This window comes from Ochotona princeps, chromosome 28 (genome assembly GCF_030435755.1).
Source record: "Ochotona princeps isolate mOchPri1 chromosome 28, mOchPri1.hap1, whole genome shotgun sequence".
NCBI lineage: Eukaryota > Metazoa > Chordata > Mammalia > Lagomorpha > Ochotonidae > Ochotona > Ochotona princeps.
The window spans coordinates 7,961,774-7,988,542 of NC_080859.1; the positions used below are offsets into that span (position 1 = coordinate 7,961,774).

At 40.7% G+C, this 26,769-nt stretch overlaps 1 protein-coding gene across 1 annotated transcript; it reads right to left on the reverse strand.

Moving 5' to 3' along the window:
- Nucleotides 1-7,913: 7,913 nt before the first annotated feature.
- CETN3 (centrin 3) lies at nt 7,914-24,632 on the reverse strand. Its single transcript, XM_004586206.4, has 5 exons — nt 24,477-24,632; nt 22,561-22,696; nt 19,057-19,171; nt 13,758-13,949; nt 7,914-8,210 (listed from the first exon to the last, which is right to left on the reverse strand). Exons 1-5 carry the CDS (start codon nt 24,491-24,493, stop codon nt 8,167-8,169), a joined length of 504 nt encoding a protein of 167 aa, XP_004586263.1. The 5' UTR covers nt 24,494-24,632; the 3' UTR covers nt 7,914-8,166.
- Nucleotides 24,633-26,769: the final 2,137 nt, after the last annotated feature.

The following is a 26,769-nucleotide window of genomic DNA, read 5'->3' on the forward strand; positions in this document are numbered from 1 at the left end:
CTAAAGTCCTCGCCTTGAACACGCCAGGATCCCATATGGGCGTCGGTTCTAATCCCATCAGCCCAAAGCCTTGGGACCCTGCATCCACGTAGGAGACCCAGAAGGGGTTCCTGGTTCCAAGCTTTGGATTGGCGCAGCACTAGCCGTTGCAGTCACTACGGGAGTGAATCATTGGACAGAAGATCTTCCTGTCTCTCCTCCTCTCTGTATATCTGACTTTGTAATAAAAATAAATACATCTTAAAAAAAAATGATGTAGCTGGAAAATTTTTACCACAATTTTTTTCTTGCAAAAAAGAATTAGAAATTATGTAAAAATTATAAATAAAATAGAAACTAAGAATTCTGTTTTGCCTTCCTATTTTTTTCACATAAATTATCCCTTTGGAAATGGAGACGCTGCTAGGAATCAGGATTCATTTTTTGAAACCAATGTTTTTAACAGCCTCATGACCTTTATACACTAGATTAAAAACACAAATGATGATAGTTAAGCATGTTCTGGCAAAGTTAATTTTTAATGATTTATCCAGGACACCTAAGGGTATGAAGCGGAACTCTCGCCTAAATCTGCTGCTGATGAATGTGCCAAAGCACCTAGGAAACACTCAGAAATCATCCCCAAACATGATGCTAGCTCTCTGGGCTGCACACCCCCTGGGATTGCCTAGTAGCCCCCAAGAGTCAAAAATTTCCAGGATCCAATGGTAGAATTCAAGATGTCTGGATCTTAAGGCCAATAATTCCAACTGCAGAAAAAGCCAAATTACAAAAGAATTTCTATCATTTTTAATATAATTTTGGAATGTATGGAACATTTTTACAAATAGGATCTCAATTTTTTTTTTCCCAAAACCAAATTAAGGGATTGGAAAACATGTTTAATCTTCTGGCTTTTTTTTTTCTTTCAAGCTTTGCCACAGTAGTAAAGCTAACTAGAATTGAATAAAGTTTACTTTCACAAAGAAAATTCTGGAATCCAAGGTTTTCCTTCTCCCTTCTCCCTCTTGGAAGCAACTGCCAATGTTGAAAAGTGGCCCACTGTCTCTTAGGGCTTAGATTAGTAACAATTATTTCCCAGCAAGACTTTTGGCTGAAAAAAAATTACCCAGGAAGGTTCAGTTTTGGCCAGCTACACAATTTAATTGAACACTTTTAGTCTTAATCAAAAAAACGGGAAAAAAAAAAAAAGAAAAATGTAGATCTTGACTAATGTATGGTCACTTCCTGTTTGGCAGGGACTTTGTGAACTTTCAAGACAATCAAAATGCATATTTTCTAATAAAAGATCACCTCACAGTAGGTGAACCCCAAACCTTTAACCTGCTGTTCCTCAATGGCAGGAAATATGATTTGGAAATATTCTCATCACTACGCATTCAGCTGATGCCTACTGAAAGATTTCCCACTAAAGAGCCATCCATCAGAAGCAGGCTTTCATCAATAAGTCACTAAAATTTATGTTCTACGTCGGTACATGTTTCCTTGCTGTCAGGCTTACACGGACCTTTCGGGAGACCCTGGGGACAGGCCATCTGCGGCAATGCCACACGGAGAAAATGATCGCTCTTTTCAGAGAACACAGTGGTGTGTTGGGCAAATGTTACAAGCATATTAAAACCTAGAAATGTCGGACTCCGGGGATTCTATTAAGTATCCCTGATTTCTTTGATTACAGAAAAAAAAAAAAAAGAAAACCTATTTTAAAAGATTTTTAATTATGTATAAAATAGAGGTAACCCTGCTGATCTTTGATTCTACAAAATGTCAGTAAGCTTTCTAAAATCATCAGTTTTTTCTTAAGTTTACGTAGTCTTAGAATAGCGCAAGCCATATACATTTTTAAAGTTATAATAAAAAAAAACAATTTGGACTTGGGTAGATGGTGATTAGATATTAGTTAATAAATACACCTAATATTTAGAGTACACCACACAGAGCTAACTTTACATCAAGTATCTCAGATAAATGAAAGACTTGGTTTTACTAGCTGTACATTTGGTAATTTCTTGTAACATTTAGGATAAACTTTCCACTGACTGGTCTATCTATTGAATGCACTAAAATCAGAAAGAAAACACACACACACAAAAATCATCTGTTTTCAATCGAAAACCTATTCCACTCGAATGGAAACCCTTCAGCTATTTCACTAGGATTTCCATGCTTCAGCAGAGCTTCCAGCCATATTTCATTCTGAAGTTGCCTGCTCACCACTCATAGTTTGAACAGTTCACACTTACACTAGTCAAATGATCTAAGCTGGCCTCCTCTCAGGCGCAGGGCCCTAAGCCTGTCTCTTTCTCCCTGGCTTAATACCTTCAGGGCCCTCCCACACCGTTTACCAACCATACCCCAAAACCTCGAGTTCCCCTTCCATTTCGAACAATACCTAAAGCGAAATCTCCTCTACAACGACTTGGATATTTCTTTCCCCTAAATTTTCTCCTTAAAATGAAAATCTTTTCAGACACAGGCGAGAAAACTGAAACACGGATCTCACCCACCTTGCCCCCCGGCCACTCCAGCCCTCCGTCCTCACTAGAGGCCCACATGGGTGTGCAACCACATCCACCTCGGAAATAAACGTTAATATCGAAATGAAAACCTTCTGAATCTTCACTACTCAATAAAACTCAGTGCTTAACAGTGTATTTTTTTTTCAATCTGCTGCCTCCAGGGCAATAAAAGTATAGTTGATCTAACATTACGCTCGTCCAGAGACCTGGCACCAAGCACTGAGTCACATGGATCGGTGGCCACAAATGCCACAGCAGACCTGGCACCAAGCACTGAGTCACATGGATCGGTGGCCACAAATGCCACAGCAGACTAAGCACCAAGCACTGAGTCACATGGATCGGTGGCCACAAATGCCACAGCAGACTAAGCACCAAGCACTGAGTCACATGGATCGGTGGCCACAAATGCCACAGCAGACCTGGCACCAAGCACTGAGTCACATGGATCGGTGGCCACAAATGCCACAGCAGACTAAGCACCAAGCACTGAGTCACATGGATCGGTGGCCACAAATGCCACAGCAGACTAAGCACCAAGCACTGAGTCACATGGATCGGTGGCCACAAATGCCACAGCAGACTAAGCACCAAGCACTGAGTCACATGGATCGGTGGCCACAAATGCCACAGCAGACCTGGCACCAAGCACTGAGTCACATGGATCGGTGGCCACAAATGCCACAGCAGACTAAGCACCAAGGTGGAACGGACGCGTTTGTGGCTGAGCTTCTGAAATCCCAAATTTTTATCTAAAACATTTATTTGGGGGCGAGTCTTTAAGATATCACTTGGGTTGCCTGGCCTTGAACCCTGGCCCTCGCCTCAATCCAGCGTCCTGTCACTGTGTGCCATGGGAGGTAGCAGGTCCTGTCTTGTAACTCAAGTCCTATGATCCCTGTCATCCCCAGGACAGCCTGGGGTTCATTTCCTGGCTCCCAGCGTTGGCCTGGCTCTGTCCTGACTGTTCTAGATGGACTGTATCTGTTCTTCTGTCTCTAAGCCATACAAAGCAGCAAGCTTAGAAGATTTATTTTTATTTCATATTTTGTAGTTTTGAAAATATGATCCATCACACTCTAAGAAAAAATCCATAAAACCACTGTATAGACTCACAACCCCTAGGGTTAGGGGTTATGAGTGAATTCCAGAGTACGAAATCCTGACATCAAATTCAATCTGTCCACTGCCTTGAACATGCTATTCAAGCCCTTTAAATACTGATCTTTTGGTGTGCAATTTAACAATATCCATACCAGAAGTTGGTGTTTTAATTTTATTAAAATGAATTAACTTCTCTCTAAAATCATAGTGGTTATTCTTCCTAGAGATGAGATGATGATCTGATCTGTTTTCTGTAGGACAGATCTGATTTATCTCTGCTAACTTAATGTAAAAGGCAACTCCTCACCTCCACCACAGGGACCGGTCCAGTGGCACAGCACGTTAAGCCTCCGCCAGTGGTCCCAACATACTATATGGAGGCCAGTTCAAGTCCCGGCTGTTCCACTTCCAATCCAGCCCTCTGGTTATGGCCTTGGAATTCAGAAGTCCTTGTGCTATTGTCCCCGGACTACTGGCATGTACTAGGGAGCTACTAAAACAGACTAAGAGAAATATGTTTCTCTTTGGCCTGCTGAAAACAAGAGGAGGGTCATAAGCCAGGCAGCAGCAAAGGCATTCAGCTGGCTTGTTGCTGCAGCCACAGACTGTGTCCTTCACTCCAGCTTCCGGTCCCTCGGTTTTTATCAGCACTCCCCAAATCAGACTCTGCTCCCCAACAACACTAGCAGCATCCCCTCCTCAACATCTGAGGTCACTCCCTTCCAAGCTTTTAATTGTCAGGAACCATGGTCACTCCCAGGACCCCCTTCCTGCATCGTGGGTTCATCAGCGCCAGCTCATCTGATTCCTTCTCCTTGTACTGCATGTGTGCTCTGTTGTCCGGGTCTTGAATAACACTATCACTATTCAGACAGGGATGGGATGCAGAGGAGGAGTTCTGCTTTTACTTTTTACAATGTCTATGTATCACGTAATCCACAATTACAGAATGATATTAAACTTTTTTTCCTTTTTACATCAAACAAGTTAAACACATACCAACCCCTGACACTAATGTGCACTCCTCCCCTGCCTGGTTTCATGGCACACAGCTCCTCAAACCTGTGCAGCTGAGAACGACTGCTCCTGAACAGCTAGATAGGTGGGGACGGGCTCCTGGTTGCCTTGGGAACCACCAACGGGTTAGAATGTAAGTTCTGTCCCCTTTTCCCATGAACTCAAGTTTAAGTGAATCACCAGTCGCCAAAGATAAAGTCAAGCCTGTTCAATGATATTTTCACAAAATGTGAAGGACTCTGTCCAGAAGCATAGAGATGCCTGAAGAGTAACGTGCCCGGGTAGCCCACGAAGTGCCACAATTCTTCTCGTGTGGCCTTTGGAATGTCCTTTATGACAAACCAGCATAAATGCCACCCTGAGTTCTGAGAGGCAGGCAGCAAATTCCCAAACCAGTGAATTAGTACTGGGAAGGTCTAATTTATGGCCACAGCTGAGCATCACGGGTCACAACCTGAGGCTTGCGGTTCATGCGGGAGTTGAGGTCAGTCTCATGGGAGGAACCTTTAATCTATGGAGTCTGTCAGAGTTAAGCTGATTCACAGACAACTTTGTTGGTGTACACTGGACAGTCTGGTGTCAGTGTCGTGAAAAAGACAGGAAAAGCCAATGGCTGACACGGCGGTACAGCAATCTTATTCCTCCAGGCTGTGGCACCAGCATCCAATCCAGGTACTGGTTTGTTACCTGGCTGCCCCACTTCCAATTTCTCTGCTTATGGCCTGGTAAGGCAGCAGAGGACGGCCTGAGTCCATGAGACCCTGCAACTATGTTGGAGACCCAGAGGAGGCTTCTGGCTCCCAGCTTTGGATCATCTCAGCTCTGACCATTGCAGAAATTCAAGGAGTGAACCAGAATATGAAAGACCTCTCGCTCCTTTTTATGTAAAAATCTGCCTTGCCTTTCAAATAAAAGGCATAATTTTTTAAAAAAACAGAAGGATCAAGTGCTTTTTTCTTCTGCATTGTCACACATTAATAAAAGCACTTTCAACTTTCTCCTTACAGTATTTATCTACCCAGCAGATTGTACTGTGGGAGATTCTAATAGGTTCACGGCTTCCTTGGACAGCCAGTTGAGGCAGGCATGAGGCCGGCAGCAGGGGCCCCAGTGAAGACGCCTGCATTTCACACCAGGTTCATGCTGGGCTCCAGCTTCTAACTCCAAGAGAAACCGGGATGGTTCAAACACCTGGGTCCCTGACACGCATGCAGCGCATGAGGACTGAGGCCCCAGCTCCTGGATTTGGCCTTGACACAGCCCTGGCCGCTCTGAGGGAATTAGGAGTGAACCAAGCAGATGGGAACTGTACCTCTGCCTCACAAATACACATGCTTAAAAAGAGAAGAAAACAGCAGGCTATACTGGTGTGCAACAAAGGTGAAACAAAAGAGCTTAGTTGGCAAATCTCCAGTTATCAGAGCTTAGCGTGACACCCAAACAGCAACGCACTCATGATAAATATGATGACATATACGGCTAACACCCACCTCCTTCTGGCAAAAATAACCAATCCTTCAGACTACCCCCTCCTAGCCAGTTCCATCAGTTTGTCGACTCAACAATTCCTAACACTGGTACGGCTGGGAGTACTTTACGTCATCCTGTAAGGCACAGCTTCCGCAGACATGAAGAGCCAAGGCAGGCACTCTCCCTAACCCACAGTAAAACTGCCATCCCAAGGAAACTGATCTCTCCCTTAAAAGCAACAAATTATTGTTGAAAAAAAGTACACAACCGGCAAGATTGAGTTTACTTTTCAGCTGCTTTCTTCTTCATTTTCCTGGAGATCACCATATTTCATGATCAAGACACAGAAGGTAATTCACCAGGAAAAGTGATTAAAAAAATTTTTTTTTGAATGTCAAAGCATATTTGTTGCCTTAAATACTGCTTAGACTATAGACACTGATTTCATATTCAACATTACATTTTACTCTAGGGGACAATTGCTCTCTAGGTAACTATGAAATGTCACTGTTGTTACTGTTATGTTATTCCTTACTAATTCTTCTCTCAAACTTCTAGTGGATAACTCTTAATATTCTAGGTGCCGGGCTGGCACTGTGGCATATTATGCCAAGCCTCCGCCTGTACCACCGGCATGCCATAGGGTGCCAGTTTGTGTCCCAAATGCTTCAGTTCTAATCCAGTTCCCTACTTATGGCCTGAGAAAGCAGTGGAGGATGGCCCAAGCCCTCGGGACCCTGCACCCACATGGGAGACCTGGAGGAAGCTCCTGGCTCCTGCCTCTGATTTGGCCCAGCTACAGACATAGTGGTCATCTGGGGAGTGAAGCAGCAGATAAAAGATCCCCTCTTTCTGTCTGTCCTTCTCTCTCTGTAAATCTGCCTTTCAAATAAAAAGAACCTTTAAAATAAACTATTCTAGGAATCTCACAACATTAAAATTGCCTCAAATTTTATTAAATTTAAAACAGGTCCAAATAAAGATCATTTGGTCAACTCAATTCTCTTCCTGACAGAGCCCATACCACTAGAAACTGGGTTGTTATTTAAGAATCAATGTGTTCCATTTTTCTAAGACTTATTTTCCAAAAATCACTTGTGTTCCCCCAATTTACATTTCTATAAATCAGAGAAGTCCACCAACACCTAGGAGGTAGTGTACTGTTTCCTGATGAATCACAGAATGTTCCTTTATATAGGCGAAACACAGCCTTAAATTATTTCTGCAATTTAATGGTTTTCTATTTTCATCACTGTGATGTTTGAGTGATAATTGTCACAATCAAGATTCCAAAAGTTAAGTCTTTAATTCTATCAAGAAGTGAAATGATCTCAATTGTATCCATTCAATTGGTTTAAGAGGGAACTCTTCAGATTCACCTGTCCTACCAGGAAGAGACAGCAGAGGAGTTAAGGGACATAATGTGTGAGAATACACAGGTCTACATTCACACCATTTCTTCCAAACTGAAAGATGTGAATCATACAAAAATGAATTAGACCCATAGAAGCATCTTGTACAGAAACATAAATTATCCAACCTGATGAAATCTTAATGAAAAAGGAACCACTCTATTGACAGTTGTATTTCAATTTATGTTTCATTATCCAGTAAAAGTGAGAGAAAAGATTTTTAAAATCTGGGCATTAGCAGACATTAGACATAAAAAATAGGACAGAAAATTAACCAAGTTTTAAAATACTAATAAAATAAACTCTTTATTAATAGAAGGCTGAAAACTGTGTTCACAAAATAAGTGACTGATACTAAATAAAAAAATCTCAAAGAATAGGTACCACATGATTTGATCTTTCAAAACTTTATATGAACGCTATATTGTAAACACAAAGCTAAACTATTTGCATATCAACAATGTTCATATAACAAAACTCAACAGCAAAACACACAGGTATATAAAATTGCTTATTCTTGGACCTTTTGGGGGGAAAAAAAGAAGGGGCAAAGAAAAACAAGGTTTTAAAAAGTGGCTCCAGGCACAGATACAGTATTTAAGATGGTGACTGCAACATTTTCAAGTGTTTATTCTTATCATTCTTTAAATGTCACCCGTCATAATAGCAATGAACTCCTCTTGGTTTACTGTGGTAAGAAAGAAAACACAACAGTCAGAAAAACAGTATTTTTTCAGAGATGAAAATTACCACTGTATATTACTCAAAACTTTTTGCACTCTACAAAATTCATAATGATTCAAGACATGGTTATTTTATTTCGCTCTAGGAAATTAAGCTTTTTAAATAGAACTTCTTCAATACAAATGCTCATAAAGCAGGACAGCCATTAAAATAACATATTAATATAATAAAATATTATGTTACCAAAAAGTCAATCATCACCATACTTTTCTACACAATGGCTAATCACCCTTTTGATATTTACTAGTTTACTTAACCAATTTTCCCTTAATAATTAAACCAGAACCATACATATAAATTAAATGAATTCTAAAGGACAAAATCAGAAAAAATAAGTCGAGATTCTGTTTTCTGAACTTTTCTGTATCTATTTAAAGATTTATTGTATTCCTATGAAAGGCGGAGTTACAAAGAGAGAGAGTGAGAGACAAAAACAGAGCTCCTCCATCTGTTGGTTCTCTCCCTAAATGGCCACAACAGGCAGGTCAGATCAAAGTCACAATCCAGGAGCTTCATCTCGGTCTTCCAGGTGAGTGCAGGGGCCCAAGCTTTTGGCGCATGCTCTGCTGCTTTCCCACCCACACCAGTAAGGAGCTGGATGTGAAGTAGATCAGCCAGGACTCTGACTGGCACCCATTCAGGAAGTCAGCAACTTAATTTGCTATACCACAACTCATAAGCCCCACTGAATTTTTATATATTTAAAAGCCCAATTAAAAAAAAAGAAAGAAAAAGAAAAGCCCAAGTCACCATAGCTCAAAAATGTCAATAGAAATGACAAATTAAAAATATACAGAGTTGATTTTAATGATCAAACGGCAACTATAAGACACAGAAATGCAGGAAATAGTCACTGGTAAAGACTATTTGTAACTTTATCAAAATCAAAGATAAAATTAATTAAGAACTTCTCATTTATAAAGCATAATGTTTAAGATAAAAAATCAACAGAAAATTGAGTTTATTAAGTATAATTTCTAAAAACCAATGCACACATTTGTTAGAAGCCATTAGGAAAGAATGTTTCCACTTGTGAAACCTTGAGTTTATGGGCCCCCAAAATGAACACTTCTTATCAAAGCACAAATTCTGCGAGAGAAAACTGAGAACGATACCCAGCTTTAACACACAGCACTGCCCAAAACAATTTTATATCTCATTTCCTTCATCTGCGAACACTCCACTGTGACAGAAGGTTTTGAGTTGTTCTTAACTCCTACAGCCCGTAGATGGTGATATAAAAACATTCCATTGACACAAACATTTTCATGTACTTTAGTAAGTTTAATATGTGAAAAAGACACCAGGTTCCTATTCTGGAATATATTTAAACTGATGTGAGAGAGACTAGACGACATCACAGAAGTGTTTCTCATTAGGTATAACAACATCATAGCTATGAAAGACAATGTTCCTAATAGACAAATATGAAAATACCAGGGTGTCAAGTTCTTTATATATGGAACTCATTTCCAGATAGTTTGGAAAGAAAAAAAATATACTGTATAGAAAAAGTAAATACAATAATACGTTCACCAAGCCTGGGCAGAGGTGAAACAGTGTTTACTATAAAAGGCTTGAAGATATTAATACTGGAGATTTAAAATGAATTTTTAAATGTTGAGACAAAAACATGTTTGTCAGGAATGAAAAGAATATTTTAGTCCCAGAAACTACATAGAAAACCAGTTTCAGTGATTATCAGATTTTATAAGAAAGAAATACTATGTAAGCAAAAATGTGATCCTATTATTTTTAAAGTAAAAAACCATATACATGTGGAGAAATAAAATCCATCACAATGTGAAGATATATTACTGATGAGAAAACCTCAGGTAAAAAATAATCATGATGGGAGCGCTATAATAAAAACAACACAGGATTTGGAAAGGAGATGGGAAAAGGTGAGGCAGATGAATACCATCAGAGGCACAGCTATAGCAAGCACACACGGTGTGCCTAGCGAAAAGAAGCTCTAAGTTAGGAAGAATGAGCTGTGCACAAGCTGAGAGAACCATGAATCCATGCCATCAACATCAAACATGCACAAGACACTCCTACAGAAGTGGTAAGAACAGAATACATAAACCTTTAACACTCTCTAATTCCTTCTAAGGCTCTTACCGACTGGGAGCAGTGCCTCTGCAGTTAAGTAAATGCCACTGAATACGTCTTGAAAAGTAGGATCCTCAACTATACAAAACTTGACACTGGCCGGGAGCAATGGCTTGATGGCTAAATCCTCACCTTGAAAGCACCAGAATCCCATATAGACCACAGCTCGTGTCCTGTCTGATCCATTTCCCTTCCAGCTCCCTGGCCCAAAGAATTGGGATTCTGCACCCTCAAGGGAGACCTGGAAGAAGCTCCCAGCTCCTGGCTTTGGACTGGTTCAGCTCCGGCCATTGTGGCCATCTGGGGAGTGAACCAGCGGATGGCAGATTTTTCTATCTCTCGTCTTCTCTGTAGATCTTATCTGCCCAGCAAAGGCATCAAGACCAAAAGAAGACAAGGAGAAAAAGAACAGAATGTAGAGCCGTGGCTAGGTTGCCTCTTGGGAGCCCCGTGTCACAGCACGGCACCTGGCTCTGGGTTCCTCTGCTTGTGATCCAGGTTCCTGCTAACACAGTCCCTGGGAAATGGCAGCTGTTTGGGTGCCAGGCACCCAGGGGAGAGAGCCAGATGATTTCTAGGCCCCAGGCTTTGTCTTGGCCAAACCCTAGCTATTATGGACATTTGCAGAATAAACCTGTAAATGAAGGATCTCTCTTTGTCCTTCAGATAAAATGCAAAATATGAGAAAAAAACATTTTAATAATACAATGGATGATTATATCAATTAAAAAAACAATATAACAACCTTATAATCATTTAACAGTTGGTTATTTTGATAGTGAGAACACCATAATTAAAATATTCAAAATCTGAAAAGTACTTACATTTTGTTACATAAAAACCTAGAACTTTTTCTTAATCGGAAAAATCCCAGTACTTGAATTTCAAATCAAGCTTCATATAGAAGTTCTAAAACCACAAAACACTTAATCTTTATATTTTACATAAAACTTTAAGTTTTGGTTTTTACACAAAACCTTAAAGTTTTATAGTATTTCAAAAGTATTTGAAACTATTCCATGATTTCGTATCTACAAGCATAACAGTTAAGTCCAAAAAAGTAAGGATTAAGGAAATTAAAACTACCTACCTAACTACTATCAGAGAGCCTTTCAGGTAGTTAAAAGAGAATAGTTGATACCTTTGAATATTTGGCTTCACATATTTAAAAGCCTAATAAATCTGGCATGATGCATAGTTTAAAACTAGGACTTGATAAGACTCTTAGGTGTCAAATCAATATGACATTTGCTTTTTTTCTCCTTTGCCTTCCTAAAAAAACGTGTCATTATTCCATCATTTCACAGGGTAGGTCTTATTACAGGTAGCTGGCAAAAATTGTAGAGAATCAAGTCAGTTGAGTATCTTAGAGACCTTCTGGTTTGGAAGGTGAAAAAGCAAGGTTTAGCACTGCAAGTGCCAGTGGAATTTGTTACTATCACATTACTTCAACAGTGAGCAATTTTTAAAACACATAAACATAGATGCCTAGTTAACTATTTTACAGTCTAGTCCTCCATAGCTCTCTATTTAAGTCTGTTCTTGGGGGCAGGTGTTTGGCACAGGGGTTCAGCTGCTTCTGGGGATGTTCACGACCCTGTCAGAGTGCTCGGCTGGTACTCCAGCTCCTTCCTTTGCATGGCAGCTGTCAGCCAGGGCACAGCCTGCAAGGCAGCAAGTTCTGGTTCTCGCACTCGGGCCCCAAAAGTCACTGTGAAAAAGCTGGATTAAGACCCTGGCTTTGGCCTGGTCTATGCAGACATTTGGGGACTGAACCAAGAGGACAGATCTCTGTGCGTGTCTCCCTTTTTGTCTTTAAAATAAAACAGGAATGAAAAAAAAAAGCATGTTCTCATCACTATGGAGATCTGAGTTATGGCTTATTCGTGCATTACTCTGTGATAAACTCAGCAGATTACTAATTTCTCAAAGGTTTTGCTTCCTCAGACATTATTCACCAATGTATTCTATGCTTGTAGAGGTATAATACTGTACCAACTTTATAAAAGATATTATGAAAATTAAGATAATTCACAATTTTAAACACAGGTCTAAAAGATAATTACTATGAAATAATTTATTCACATTTAAAAATCACTCTTAAGATGGCCCATTTAGTCTCTTTTCGAAAAAAAAAACTGGGCTGTGCTGGTGGAGACACAATTATTTATTGTCATTATAGCTTTACCCTTATGGTGCTAATATTACTCAATAAATGTAACAAAATACGTTCATTGCTGTTAGAAACGACACAGTGAAAAAATTCACAAAAATAGAATTACTCAAGTCCTTGGAAGAAGCAGGAGAGTATGACCTTTAGCAGTTCAACATACCAAAAAATTAGTTTGTATCTCTAAACCAAACATGATTTGCAGCCCAAAGAATCCACATAAAGTGTGAAAGTTTGCAGTTTGCCCCTCTATATATTATGACTTCCCAAAGAAATTCTCATAATCATGCAATCACAGACCATTAGGAGAGAATTTTGGGGAAAAACATGGTATATCAAATATATCTGTGACAAAGAGCAACACTTTAGTAGATACAAGGAGGCAACTAGAACATGCCAGAATAGAAGAAAGGTATGACTAAAGGCACAGCAGCAAAACATGTTTTCTAGACACTCAAGAGTACTCTGTCCAAGAGTGTGCCTCCGGAGAGGGCACGATAAAGCAGAGAAGTCGAACACCACAATGGGAAATAAAGCTGCTTAATGTGGAACGCATGATCAAAGGCCCTGAACTTCATGCCAGAGGCTAAGAATCATTTTGTGTTAGAACATCAAGTCTGTACGGTAGGTCTGATCTGACCTCATCAACAGTCTGCGGAAGAAAGAGATTAGGGGCGCACAGGCCTAAAGCATAACTAGGGAGGAAAGGAGATTGCAAGGTGAGGCAGGAAGCACTTCTGTCAATCTCCTTGTAAAGCCCACTGAGCACACAGGACACTACACCCAACAGGCAGGCAGGGAAAAAATAAAGGCAAGTAACAGGGCCCGAGGCAGGGAGGCAGCAGTGAACAAAGCAAAACATACATATCGCCAACATCTGAACAGTAAAAAAACAGCTTAGAAATGCATGCAGGTTAAGGAGAAAGCTCCAAAGCCTGAAGTTTTATGGAGCAGCTGAAATCTCAGAGCTGCTTTCTGGTTCCGAGAACAATGAAGTTCTGCCTGAATTGTGGATGCTCACGCAGTTGGCGTTGTCGTGCTGCCTCACTCTAACCCGAGGCTGTGCAGTATTCATGCCAGCAGCCCATTACAGGATGGACAGTCATCACACGGAATAACTAGTGATAGCATCGTCAGGTTTTAGAAAACACGTATTAGAGGCATAGCATCATGACACTACAAAATTGTGCTTTACCCAAAACTTACTTTCTCCATCACCATCTTTATCAAATTCCTCTATCATGGCTCGAAGTTCTTCATCACTCATGTTTTCACCCAGTTCTCTGGCAACACGACGCAAATTTCTCAAGCTGATTTTTCCTGAATCATCATCATCAAATAGTTTAAACGCCTTCAGGATTTCTTCATGTGGATCTCTTTCCAATATCCAGTCTGTCACTACAGTTAAAAAATATATTTTAAGCCTGCATAATCACAAAGACATTCAACTGTGAAGTCAACTAAATATAAAATGACAATTAAGGCAGTGAATGTATCAACATTTAATCTGACAATAAAATGTCAAGCTAGATATTCAAACACAAATAAATCTAAAAATCAAAAAGCCAAACTGATATTATATTTTTTAACCTTCTTATTGTCAACAATCTGTCTTACAAGAGCAGGCAAAATTATACCATACGGATGCAAAATGAAAGGAACCATACCCATACCTTCCTTACTTATGGCCTACAATCATCAAGAGTAATACTAAGCACCACTGACATCAAGCAAACCAACCTACTAGCTGTAAACTAGTTGCAGAGAGATAATCAGAAGGAACTGAATACAGTTGCTGGCTAAACTTACTGCTAATACTAATTCTCCAATTTAGCCAAATTTAAAAACAGCAAAACTTGAATTATTCACAAAAGCATGACCATCACTGACACAGGCACAATCTCAGGGAAGACAGGAACATTCCACATGATTTAGAATAACCTGCTTCACTGTTCCACGATTTTTCTATTTATTTAGAAGGCGGAGCGCAATTTAGAGGGAAATCAAAAAGAGAACACAATCTTCCATCCATTGGTTCTCTCTCCAAGACTACAATGGCCAGCTTGGGCCAGGTCAAAGCCAGGAGCCTAAAACTCCACCTGGCTCTCCCACATTGCTGGCAGGTGCCTCAGAACTCAGGCTGTAATTTGCTGCCTCCCAGGAGCATTATCAGGAACCTGAATCCAGAAGCAGATCAGCTGAGACTCAAGCTGTCCTCCAAAACTGGACAGGGTACCCTAAGTGGCAGCTTAACTCACTGCACCACAACACCGGTCATAAGGGCCTCTTGGTTTTCCCACATGTGGAAAGTAGTTACAAGAATTGAATCAGATTATATTCCAACACACACACACACACACACACACACACACACACACACACACCAATGAGCAGAGGAAGCCTAACTCCCATCCCCTTTTGGATAAGACAAAACCGTGCACAACTTAAAAATAAGTAATTCTGGAGCTCAATAGTATTAGTATATTTCAACAGTATATTTTAATATATATTAAATAAAATAACTTGTAACAATTTAGTAAGCTTAAATATCTTTATATTACCAGTTTTCAATCCATAACCACAATAATACATACTGAAGTAAAAAATTCATAGTATAAAGTTTTGTATACTACTAAATAAAATTCTGAAAAAAAAAATCTAAACATCTCAAATAATTCTACAAGATATTCGACTCACTACAAGAAAGAGCGTTTAAAAATAACTTAATCCTGTTTAATTTACAGACTCATTAAAAAGCTGCAATGGCTAAAACATGTCAAGCATGGGAAAGTTAAACCTAATGAATTCAAAATGAAAATTTAAAAAAATTGCAGCCCAAGTCCCCAACAAGTTTTTTGTTGTTTTGCTGCTGTTTCATCTGTATTTGATTGAACAAGTACCTTATTATTCAAGCTAACGTTATATCATTTACACATATGATCCACAGGCTTTTTTTTTCCTTATTCATCCATTAATTTTATACAAAAAGGTTTCCAAGTAATTAATTGAAGTCTATTACTATAAGTATGCAAATTGCAGCTCATAAATATTCAGTCAAGAAGAAGCTGGCATATATACAGCCATAACACCAAAATAAAATACCACACTTCTCCATGGCTCATACTCAACTTATTTTGAACTTAATCCCAACAAAATACAGGACAAGGAGAAAAAAGTGTTAAAAAATCTTCTCTACCAATTAAATAATTTGCATGACAGGTGAACCAAAAAAGCAGCTTGCTGAAAGTATTAATGCACTTACAGAAGCAACACGGAGATCTGGGGAACAGATGGGGCTCCAAGATGTATAAATTCTTATCCCATTATTGCCTGAACTGTGATGGTTACTTCAGATTCACGGTTCTACATAATCACTAAACAACACTTTTCCTTAGAATGCCGCCTGCCTTAGCACTGACAAACAACCCTCACTGCAGACTGTTAACACATTACCCAGTAAATAATAGTGACTCTGAATTTAAAGATAAGATTTTTTTTTTTCTATAAAATAAGGTGATTGACACACTGGCAATCAAGGCAGGTTCATCTGTTTCATAAAATTCCAAATTTTTGCCCATGTAACGCCATTTTCAAATGACTTAAATATACTCTCAGAAATCTACTTCAATCAAATTAGACCTTACACATATAAAATCACTTCGGGAAACAGCAAATTCAAAAATACCACATTAAAATGAAACAAATAATTAAAGGTGATGCTAAAAATGAGTGCAGCTCTATTTCTCAGTTTTTGGAGTCTTTATGCAAACATGCTACAGTTCTTTAACTCAGCAAGCCGAACTCCCACCTTCTTCTACTGTGACTGTGGTACCTGGTGCTGTCTCCCCCACCTGCAGATCCATCCCAAAAGAGATAACAGTGTTACTAACTGCTGGTTACTATCCCAGAGCTGAAGCCCGAATCATCAAGCCCATAAACCTCCTCAGTGACAGAATCCTTCAGGACGGATAGTGGTAGCTTTTACCCTGAAGTCTAACAGCTTTCTTTTCATCCTCAGCATGAAAAGTCTGGTATTTTCTATCTGCAGCATCCTTTCCCTCCAACCCAACGTCCAATACTCTGATCCATCAACTTTCTTAAAAACATCAAAAGTCATTTCTTCATGGCCATCAAGGGTCCTTTCCAGTGCACGTTTTATGGCACCAAGATTTGGGGAGCCCAATCCCACCTCCCCAGTCGTTTCTTTAGTCTCGTGCCCCAGAGGCGCCCTGACTTCCCAAGCAGATCATACACGTCTGGTACCCTCTTTTATTCCTGCAATGCCACGTCTCCACTCCTCCTGCAATCTTCTCCTTGGAATGAGACCCTAGTCACATCCCAAAGGCCTAAATTAAATCCCTTTGGTAAAGTTCTGTCCCCCTCTACCAGGAAGTGATTAATTTTCCTTTCTCATACCAGTGCAGAACCCAACATCAAATAAGTAAATGAACAGCAATACAATGATCTATTTTAAATAAATAGTTACACAATAAGTAGTACACAGTTAAGAGTAGATGCAGTACAGACACCACTTCTCTTGGTCTTAGTGATTCCCAAGACATCTATGCTATTCACGGGCCTCAGGCTGACTGGACTCAACACTGCCATTAAATCCATTTTACTGGTTTTTTTCTGTTATTGGGAAGAATCCAGTAAAGTGCCAGATTCCACCAGGAAAAGGCTGAGGGACAGTAACAGGTGGTACCTAACGCTGAGTCAGACATCCGGTCTGATTTGGAGTTCCTTGTCAGAAAGTATAAAACAGACCTTAACATGTGGTCAGTCACTAGTTAAAAGCAATAAACAAATAAACAGAATACACAGTTCTTGATTGTTTGATTCCCAAAAAATAATAAACTTGCACTCTTAATGAAAGGCCAAAAACAGTGTGCTTTTTGCTGAGCCTGTCAAAAGTTAACCTTCGAGACTCACAGCTGAAATTTAGCTGTAGCTATTTATTCTAGGAGAAATGTAATCTTACTGCTCTGTTAATAACACGGATAAGATGAGATGTCGAGAAAACACAGAGGTGGCATTGGACTCTGGTCTCCATTAATAAAAATCACATTTCAAAAGTTATGTTTACTCAAAGCCTGCACCATGGTGCAGCACCTGAATGCCAGTCAAGTCCCAGCTGACTTGCAGCTCATCTACCCTGGAAAGCAACCCTTGATCTGCCCCACAAGTGGTGCATTCCAACCCACTACAATGTGTCAAAAGTATAAAATTAATTATCTTCTTATTTATTACAGAATGAGTTATAGTGCTTTCCCAATGGCAGGACCATTTGGATAATGGTGCACTTGTTACCACTCACGTATAGCTTAAACCCTGTTTCTGGAAAAAAAAAATGAAGTTCAAATCCTACAAGACCCAAACTAACAGAATAAAGGTGACTCTCTTCATCTCCCCAATTCTATAAATTACGAGAAGAATCTGCTCCCAAAGAGGCAGGATACTATTGTTTCTCTCTCTTAGGCCTGTCTTGCAGCTCACCTGCTAATGGTTTGAGCTTTCAGACCAAAACAAGCAAACAAAAATGCAACAACACAAAACCTAAGAATATGAATCTATTTCCTATTCATTGCAATCTCATTTTCCTTCCCATACTGCTCCATGCTTAATATTTAAAGGGTATATCTGTCTATATAATGTAATTTGCTGCCACATCTGAGATAATGTGAAAATAACTAGCTATTCTTATATTATGACCCATCAAAAATGATATCATTTGTTTAGAAAAATAACAATGAAAGGAAACCAGAATCTGTATGCATTTGATGGATAATATTATAAACAGCACAGTTAAGATATAGCAGCAAAGTCCTTCCAAAATCTCCTACTCTGAAAAAGCATAATCTATACATGCTATAAACACTCCACCAGAATCAACTGTACAAAAATTTGACCATATTAAACCAGTTTAAATGACAATACATTGATGCCTCTGCAGCATTTTCTTCTGCTTCCAGTTGGCCAACTGCTTCCCTCACCTCCCCTCCTCATCCTCAGCATGAAACAGATGCCTTTACTCACTGAGCTCAAGGTCGCCCAGAGTATACAGCACCTTAGAAACCGCCAGCCTGAAAGGAACGCACTGCGCACAAAACCAAGGACTCCAACTACTACCAGCTTCCTTTTTTCCTACTTGGCAACAAAAACCACAGGCCTGAAAGGTCTTTGCAATTGTTTTCCAAACAATTTTTAGTTTCATTAAGAGAAAAAAAAATTTTGACCACATAATATAAATCATGTTACTTGGAAAAAGCTTTCCACACAAGGTCACCCAAGAGTTGCTTCGTTAGGTTATTCAGAACAACAGACAAAACTATGACTTTCACAGCAAAGCTGCCAGTGCTTTCTTTAAAAATCAGAAATGGGTTTCTATCAAAAAAAGAAAAAACCTGAAACAAGAGATACATTATACACCAAGCACCAGTAAAAAAAAAAGAAAAGTAACCACTTTCCTAACTACTGACTATAGATTATTTATTAACATACACACCAACTTCATTAAAATCTTCAAAGGTGATTTTCCCAGTGGCCTCTCGGTCATAATCTTTAAGAATCTTCAATACATCAGCTTTTTTCACATCAAACCCCAAGGCTCTCATTGCCACCTTTTGGATTAAAAGAGAAAAGCAAATTATATGGTGCTCTTCACAAAGAAAACAATTGCCAATTCTTATGGAATTTTTACATCTTAAGAGATGACAACACATTAATAAAATGCAATTCTTTTGCAAAAATCTTTAACATAACAAATGATATAGTCCTTTATTCCTGGAACCAAATAGGAAACCTTTTGGTAACAAATATTACTCTATGTTCTTCATGAAGGCAGTGTTTCTTAAATAAATAGAGAGCAATGTTACATCTTCTTAGACTCAACAATCAGTACATTAAAAATAAAAACACACCAAAACAACATGAATGCAGAACAAGTTACCATTACTCAAAAATACTCAGGTTGTTTTCCATTGCAGCTACATAAAGACTACATTAAGATGTTTGCTTTTGGGGAAAAAGGTGTTGGACTCCATTCCACGAATATTGTGTAAGTTATGATATAAAATTACATTTTATAGCAATTTTACTAGTCTTACGTCTATCAGCTAAAAATCTCAGGTGCATAGATGGTATTAAATGTATAGTTTGCTCTTTTATGTGACAGACTAATCAAGTGTTACAGAATATACTATACAACGAACTGATTTAATACACAGCTAAGTTTAACACTTTTTAAAAATAAAAATAAATTTTAATACAAAACATTTTGAAATTTATATTTTTTCATGAAATATACTAAAGAACCCCTAATACTCATACTTCGTATACACACAATTTCTGCTATCTTTCTTTGCAGTGACAAATTTGATATCCTCGGAACTCTTTCAGAATTAGTTTCTGCATTATTCACCTCATTCACTGGAAAGTCAAATGCAACTTGCTCCTTAAAGAATAAGAATAGAAAGTGCTTTTCCCCCTTTAAGAAAAATACCATCATAATTAAGAGGAAATTTAGAAGCAGTCAAATATACCTTATTCTATTCTAACCAACGGTGCCTGTTACTTTCACTCAGAATATTTATAAAGTCTCTGCAAATGCTAGGACTACATTATCTGAACACCAACTAGTTCATAATCAGGAAATACTGTGATCTGACAGTTGTCTTCTAAGGTTTTACACTGTTCTTGGGTTTTCTGATTTCCCTCCTTTGCAGATGCAAGTGCTCACTCAGAATTTTATTGTTGCGCTTTGTGGTTTACCAATCAGCCCTTTACTCAGTTACTGTCATGCCAGCAGCAGGATTTTGGAAAGCAGATGCTGTCCCACCAATGTCACATTCTTCACATGGGACAGCACTAGTGTTTGAGTCACAGTAGCAATGCAGGACTCTGCTCACTGCTGAGGAAGCCCAAAAGAAAAGCCCCTGGGCTTTCATCAACTCCTGAGCTAAAAGGAGAGGAGAGCAAAGGAGGACCAGGAAAGTCGTAGGGGGGTATCTCCCCAGCTCCTGGGAAGCTCATCAGCAGAAGCACCAAAGGTCTTAACAAGTTACTGCTTATCAAGGGATTAACAACCAAGAATGAGAAAAAGGCATGACATAAATATTAAAATAAGCTACACAACAGAAGAAATATTGCCATCAGATTGTACATGACTAGTGAGCAAATGAACAGTGTAGGACAATGAGCTCAAAGTAAACAAGATCCTGACACTAGTAAGAAGGAAAGACCTTGTACTCATTAAAGAAGTCTTCTGTGGAGACAGTCAAGTTGTTCCCTGCTGGTCACAGGAGGAGTAGACATGCAGAAAGGACGGCTGGTATGTAAACAGATACTGAATCGAAGAACAGGGTTGAGGGACAGTGAACAGCGCAGGCCATCATAGCAGCCAGCAGATGAGAAAAGCCAAGAAATCTGAACTTCGTGGAGTGTTCAGTGAGGAAACAGTAGAGGTTCATGAACACTGAAAAAAAAATGGTCAATCTGAGAAAAATCTAAATCTAACGATAGTGTACAATGTGAGCTAGAAGCAGAGAAACAACTTAGCGAATTCCAGGAAATGGAAAGCTTCAACTAACGAAGTTTGAAACTAAGAAGTCAATGGGAACAAATGACACAGACAATATAAAGGCAGAACTGCTCAAATGTAACTAAATCAGAGCCAGAGAGAACTGCAGGACTGAGTAAGCCACACTGACACACTCACACTGCTTTCACACACACATCCTAAGCCCGTAACTGAGGATGTCTTACGCCTAAGTGAAATCTTTTAAAATCTCTTACAAAGTTAGTAGAAGTAACTTTATTGATACTGTTACTCACTTACCCAATAAGGCTACTCAAAACCTCAAAATTTCTGACTTCAACAAATTATGCTGAATTTAAGAACCACACAACTCTAAACAAAAAATTCTTTTCAAAAAAATCTGCTTATTTGAAAGGTAGTGTTGCAGCCAGAGAGGGAGAGGCATAGAGAAAGAAGGAGATCTTCCACTTACTGCTTCACTCTCCAATTGGCCGCAAACGCCAGGGCTGTTCTGGCCAAAGCAGGAGCCTTAACCCTCATCTGGGTCTCCCATGTGGGTGGCAAGGGTCCAAGCACCTGGGCCATCTCTCACTGCTTATTCAGGTACATTAGCAAGGGGCTGGACCAAAGCACAGTAGCTGGAACTCCAGCTGATGCTCATATGGGATGCTAGTGTCTCAGACAGCAGCTTAATACACTGAATCATAAGCAATTCTAAACCTTGAACTTGACGTGAGCCTCCATTAGCAGATGTTGAACACCACATCAGACAACTTATAGTACTTGCAACAAAGAAAGTAGATGGAGGGTGTGTTACTAATATGCTTAAACTAAAAATTTAAACAACAAGTAAAACTCTACCAATAGGAAAAAAAAGGCTTACTAAATCTAAATAAAAACAATGGGGGAAATATATCATTAAGAATGACTGAGGAGCAGGCATGGTGGCTCAACAGTCTAATCCTCAACCTGTAGTGCTACTAACCCATATGGGTGCAGGTTCAAGTCCTGGCTGCTCTACTTCCAATCCAGCTCCCTGTCTGTAGCCTGGAAAAGCAGTAGAGAATGGTCCACATCCTTGGGTCCCTGTGCCACATGGAAAATCAGGAAGAAGCTCCTGTATCCGGGCTTTAGACCAGCTTAGCTATGGGCGCACTGCAGGCATTCGTGGAGTGAACCAGCAGATGAGAGATCTCTGTCTCTTTCCCTCTCCCTCTAACTTTGTTTCCCAAATAATAAAGTCAATCTTTAAAAAAAATAAATTGAATGAAAATCTCATTCACTTTAATATGCAAAAAGTGTTTTCATAAATCTACAATAGCATTTCTCCCTACCTTTATTATAGCATCTATGAATACTTAAAAAGGCTTCATAGTTCCAAAACCAGTGTAGTTAAAATTATTCAGAAGTATATTTTAAGACTATCAAAAATGCAAACCAATGTAACAGATCAATACAGATGTAACGCATTACCTTCAGCTCATGATAATCAATCGCATCATCTTTGTCCGTGTCAAATAATTCAAATGCATCTTTAATCTCCTGTCTCTGCTCCTCAGAAAGCTCTCTTCTTTTTTTCCTCTTTGTTTTGTCTACTACAAGCTCACTTCTACGAAATGCAAACCAAAAAAAAAAAAGTTATCAGTCCACTTCCATCTTATTTTCTTACACAAATTAGTCAATAAACAAGTTTCTAAATTTTAAGAAATACTCTGTATGAGTCCGCACTGCTGTGAATGTACACTTCCCAACATGAACAACTGTGACTGCGAAATGGGGACCTCAGGCCAGCGCTGTGGGACAGTGCTTTAAGCCACTGGCCCCAACGCTGACATCTCATTTGAATGGCCACCCAGGTCCCAGAGGCTCTTTGTGAACCAGTTCCCTGTTACAGTATCCGGGGAGGGAATCAAAGATGGCGCAATTGCTTGGGTAGCAGTCACCCCTGGGGGAGACCTGGATGGGCATTCTTGGTCCCTGGGTTCGGACTGTCCAAGCACCAGCCACTGTGGCCATTTGGGGAGCAAACCGGCACTGTCTTTCCATCACTCTGTCTTTCAAAAACACAAGTAAATCTAAAAACATGGGGACCAAATTTTCCCTCATCCCAGCTTGGTATCTATTCTTACTACTATTACTGTGAAAGAAACAAGAATTGGTAAGAAGTGTTACTTCGACATCAAAATCCTCAACTGAAACGAAAAATGCCAACGGTTACCACTCACGTCATTCCACAAGAGTGTGAAAAAAAAATCCTGTTTAAGTCAAAGTCAACTTAGAGCTGACAATCCCCACCTATGTTTTGTTTACTACCCTTGGGCATACTTCGTGGAATTACACTGTCAGAATCACTACAAAGAAATGTCACAGAATTTATCTACTAATGTATATCTTGTAAGTTCCAGTCATATTCAGATCACGTTTGCACAAATTGGACACTTTGTCATTTCTTCGATATTAATACATCAGCCAAAATATTAGTAAGCCTATATCACAAGGACTTAAACTGTTTAAACATAAAACCAGTTGAAGGTATCAGCACAGCCTATGTCACTTGTATTTCAAAGTCCTTGGGGGATGAGGGGGAACAGCATGGTGGGTCTGCAGGTTAAGCTGCCTCATCTATCCAAGAAGATTCTAGAGTCCAGGGACTCACCTCAGACCCAGCTTCTCGGGGAAGGCGGGCTGAAGCTGGACCCAAAGCTCCAGCCCTTGCAACCCACGCACAAGACCCAGCTGGAGTCCAAGACTCCAGGCCCAGCCTGGTGAGGCCACGAGAAGAGTGAACCAGCCAGATCTTCCACAAGAGACCTGGGTGGACGCAACCTTGGGCATCTCCGGAGTCAGGGGGCGCGTCCGGAACCCACACACACCTGACCCCCTCCGAGGGTCCCACGAGAGGCCTGCCTGCCTACAGGCACGTGATTAAGGCACACTGTCTAAGCGGAAGGAGCCACACACAGGGGGGCTAAGGACTGGAACACGGAGTCACTGCAAGGGGTCTCCGACTCCACAGGGTCCAGGTGAGCAACCCGCCGCGGAGCAGGTTACTTCCAAAAGATCACTCCTCTCACCCGCCCCCTCTCCCAACTAAGAGAGCCGCAGGACCGGACGTCCCCCCACCCCCGGCCAGGCGACCACCACGCCTCGCTGTCCTGCCCACCCCCACCCCCAGCCTCCTGGCAGCGCCAGGCCCTGCCACCACCTCAGCAGATGCACCCGAGTCGCCGCCTGCAGGATGCCAGGGCCCCCACGGGCGCAGCGGCTGGGCAGGCGAACGACACCCCTCTTCACCTGGGCCCCAAACGGCCGCCCTGACACACCCGCACACACCGGCCCTGCGGGGCCCCACTCCGGGGTGTGGAGAGCACCACTGCCTGGTTACCGACCTCAGAGCTAAACTCATTTTCTCTCCGCACAGAGACGTTTCTCTCAACGACTTTATCTCCCTAAAGCCCAGGCACCGCGAATCCCACCAGCCGTTTCCACAGAAGCGAACGGCCTCCGCGACCCCAGGCACCGCCCACAGGATCCACACCTCTGAACAGGATTGGTGAAAGCCCACGCATGCTCTGTTTTCATTGGAGAGTCTAGCGTCAATCAACAAAACGGGCTGTGCTCGCCTCTCCTGCCGGCCCGGCGGCCCCTTAGATTGGCCAGCGGCTTTTTCCCCGAGTCCTTTGCGGGCTGGCTTCTCGTCAGCGCGGGCGGGAGAGCGAGTGGACAGCTCCGGGGTTGAGAAGGGAAGGAGACCCGCTCAGGCGCCCGCCGTGCGGGAACGGGGTCCTAGAGCTTGAACTGCGCTCGCTGAGAGGCACGGATGTACCAGAGGAAATGAGTGAGGTGTCCACTTTTCGGTTCCGTTCCAGTAAGATGTGAGTGCGCCGTCTGTCCTGTGTGAAACATCCCAGTGGCTGGCTAGCTTGTCCGTGGGGAGCGTTATTCGGCCCTCAGACTGCCCTGCTCTGTCCTTTTCTTCCCTGGGGGTACCTGGAACGAATTTCTTGCAGGCAAGCCTTTGGAGCTTTGTACAAAGCTTTTGCTTGTAGGTAATAAAATTTCTATTGCGTAATGCTCAAAACAGTGAGCATGTCGCTGTCCTGCAGCGAACTTGGTACACGGAGACAATAATAACACGTGTGGACTACTGACTGGTGGTCCATAACCGAAGTTTATGAACAGCACCAGACTTTTTTAAAGGAAGGTTGTCACTTAGGCATCCTGGGAGGAGGGGCTTGAACCATTTACATCTCAACCGCAAGGTACAGTTCCTCAAAACACAGCTAGTTCTTCTAGCAGGTTCTTTCAACCTGTGAACCAGGATGTATCCTGCTCACGTATCTCCTTATCAGTCACTCCTGGCGCCTTCAGGGGAGATTCAACTGGCTAGTGTCTCCCACAATAGCAAAGATTCTTAATGTCCTTCTACATTAGCACACAATTTTTATTTCCTATTGAAGATTTTGTTTTTGTTTTTGTTTAGGAGAGTGAACCAGATAGCCGCTGGGGCTGGTGCAGACTGAAGCCAGGAACCAGCAGCCTCTTCTGGATCTCCCACGTGGTGGCAGCAGCTCAAGGACTTGGGCCATCTTCCCTTGTTTTCTTCCCAGGCCATTATCAGGTAGCTGGATAAGAAGCAAACAGGTACCCATTTTGGAGGCCAGCATCGCAGGCAGTGAATTTACTGGTTATACCCCAACATGGGCCCCCATAACAAAAAGGAATTCTCTAAAAATGATAAGTTGATATTCTCATTTCACATAAAACTGCTTAGTGGCAATGCCAGAGCAATTCACAGATTTGGTAATAATGTCTTAGTAGGGTTGAGAGTTTACATGGGAACTTATTTAATATATATAACTTCATACTGCCAGTATATATTAATATCAAAATTAAATAGTCATTTTTCAAGGAAAACAAACTCAAGAAAAATAGAAAACTGAACTAGGTCAAGGACTATACATTGCCAAAAGGGCAATGAAGTTCTGTCCCCTAGATTCAAAGCATCCAGTCCACTCAGACTTACACATGAGATTCATAATTTGCTCTAAACTCAAAGCATAAGAGTGAATTTTAAAGCTAACCCAACCTTCAGCATCTTAACAGTCACTGAAAACCTCAACGCAGGTTCAGTCACGACCAATTCAGAGCCTGCCATTCATCACTGTATCCCCAGTGGCTGCCTCTATGCGATATTCATTTGGGTTTGTATATGCAGACATTCTAGATGTTAGCAAAGTTGGTGTTGCCTGGAAGAAGCAGTCCATTGTAATTAGATATAGCTTATTTATCATGATTTCAACATATAAATCTATTAAGGAAGCCTAGTGCTAGATTAGGGAGATCATCTCAACATCAGAAGTGTTTCTCACCCTTTCCTTCTAAGATATATGTCAATAACACAGACACAGAAAGTACTGCCCTTAACTTGACGAATCACGTACTTCAATGCTAGTGTGCCCCAACTTTGATCCGTGGAACCCAAGAATTTTGTGAGATGCTCATGATCATTTCATGAAGAACGATAGTGTGCACAAATAATTTGGGAAAATATGATTTTAAGTGTTAAGCTCAAATGTTTTCAGTATCATAGTTGGTTAAGGGAAGAGAAGGGAATTCTCATTGAGTTGGCTGTCTCTGCAATTTGTTGGTCATTTCCTTTGCTGTACAGAAGCTTCTTAG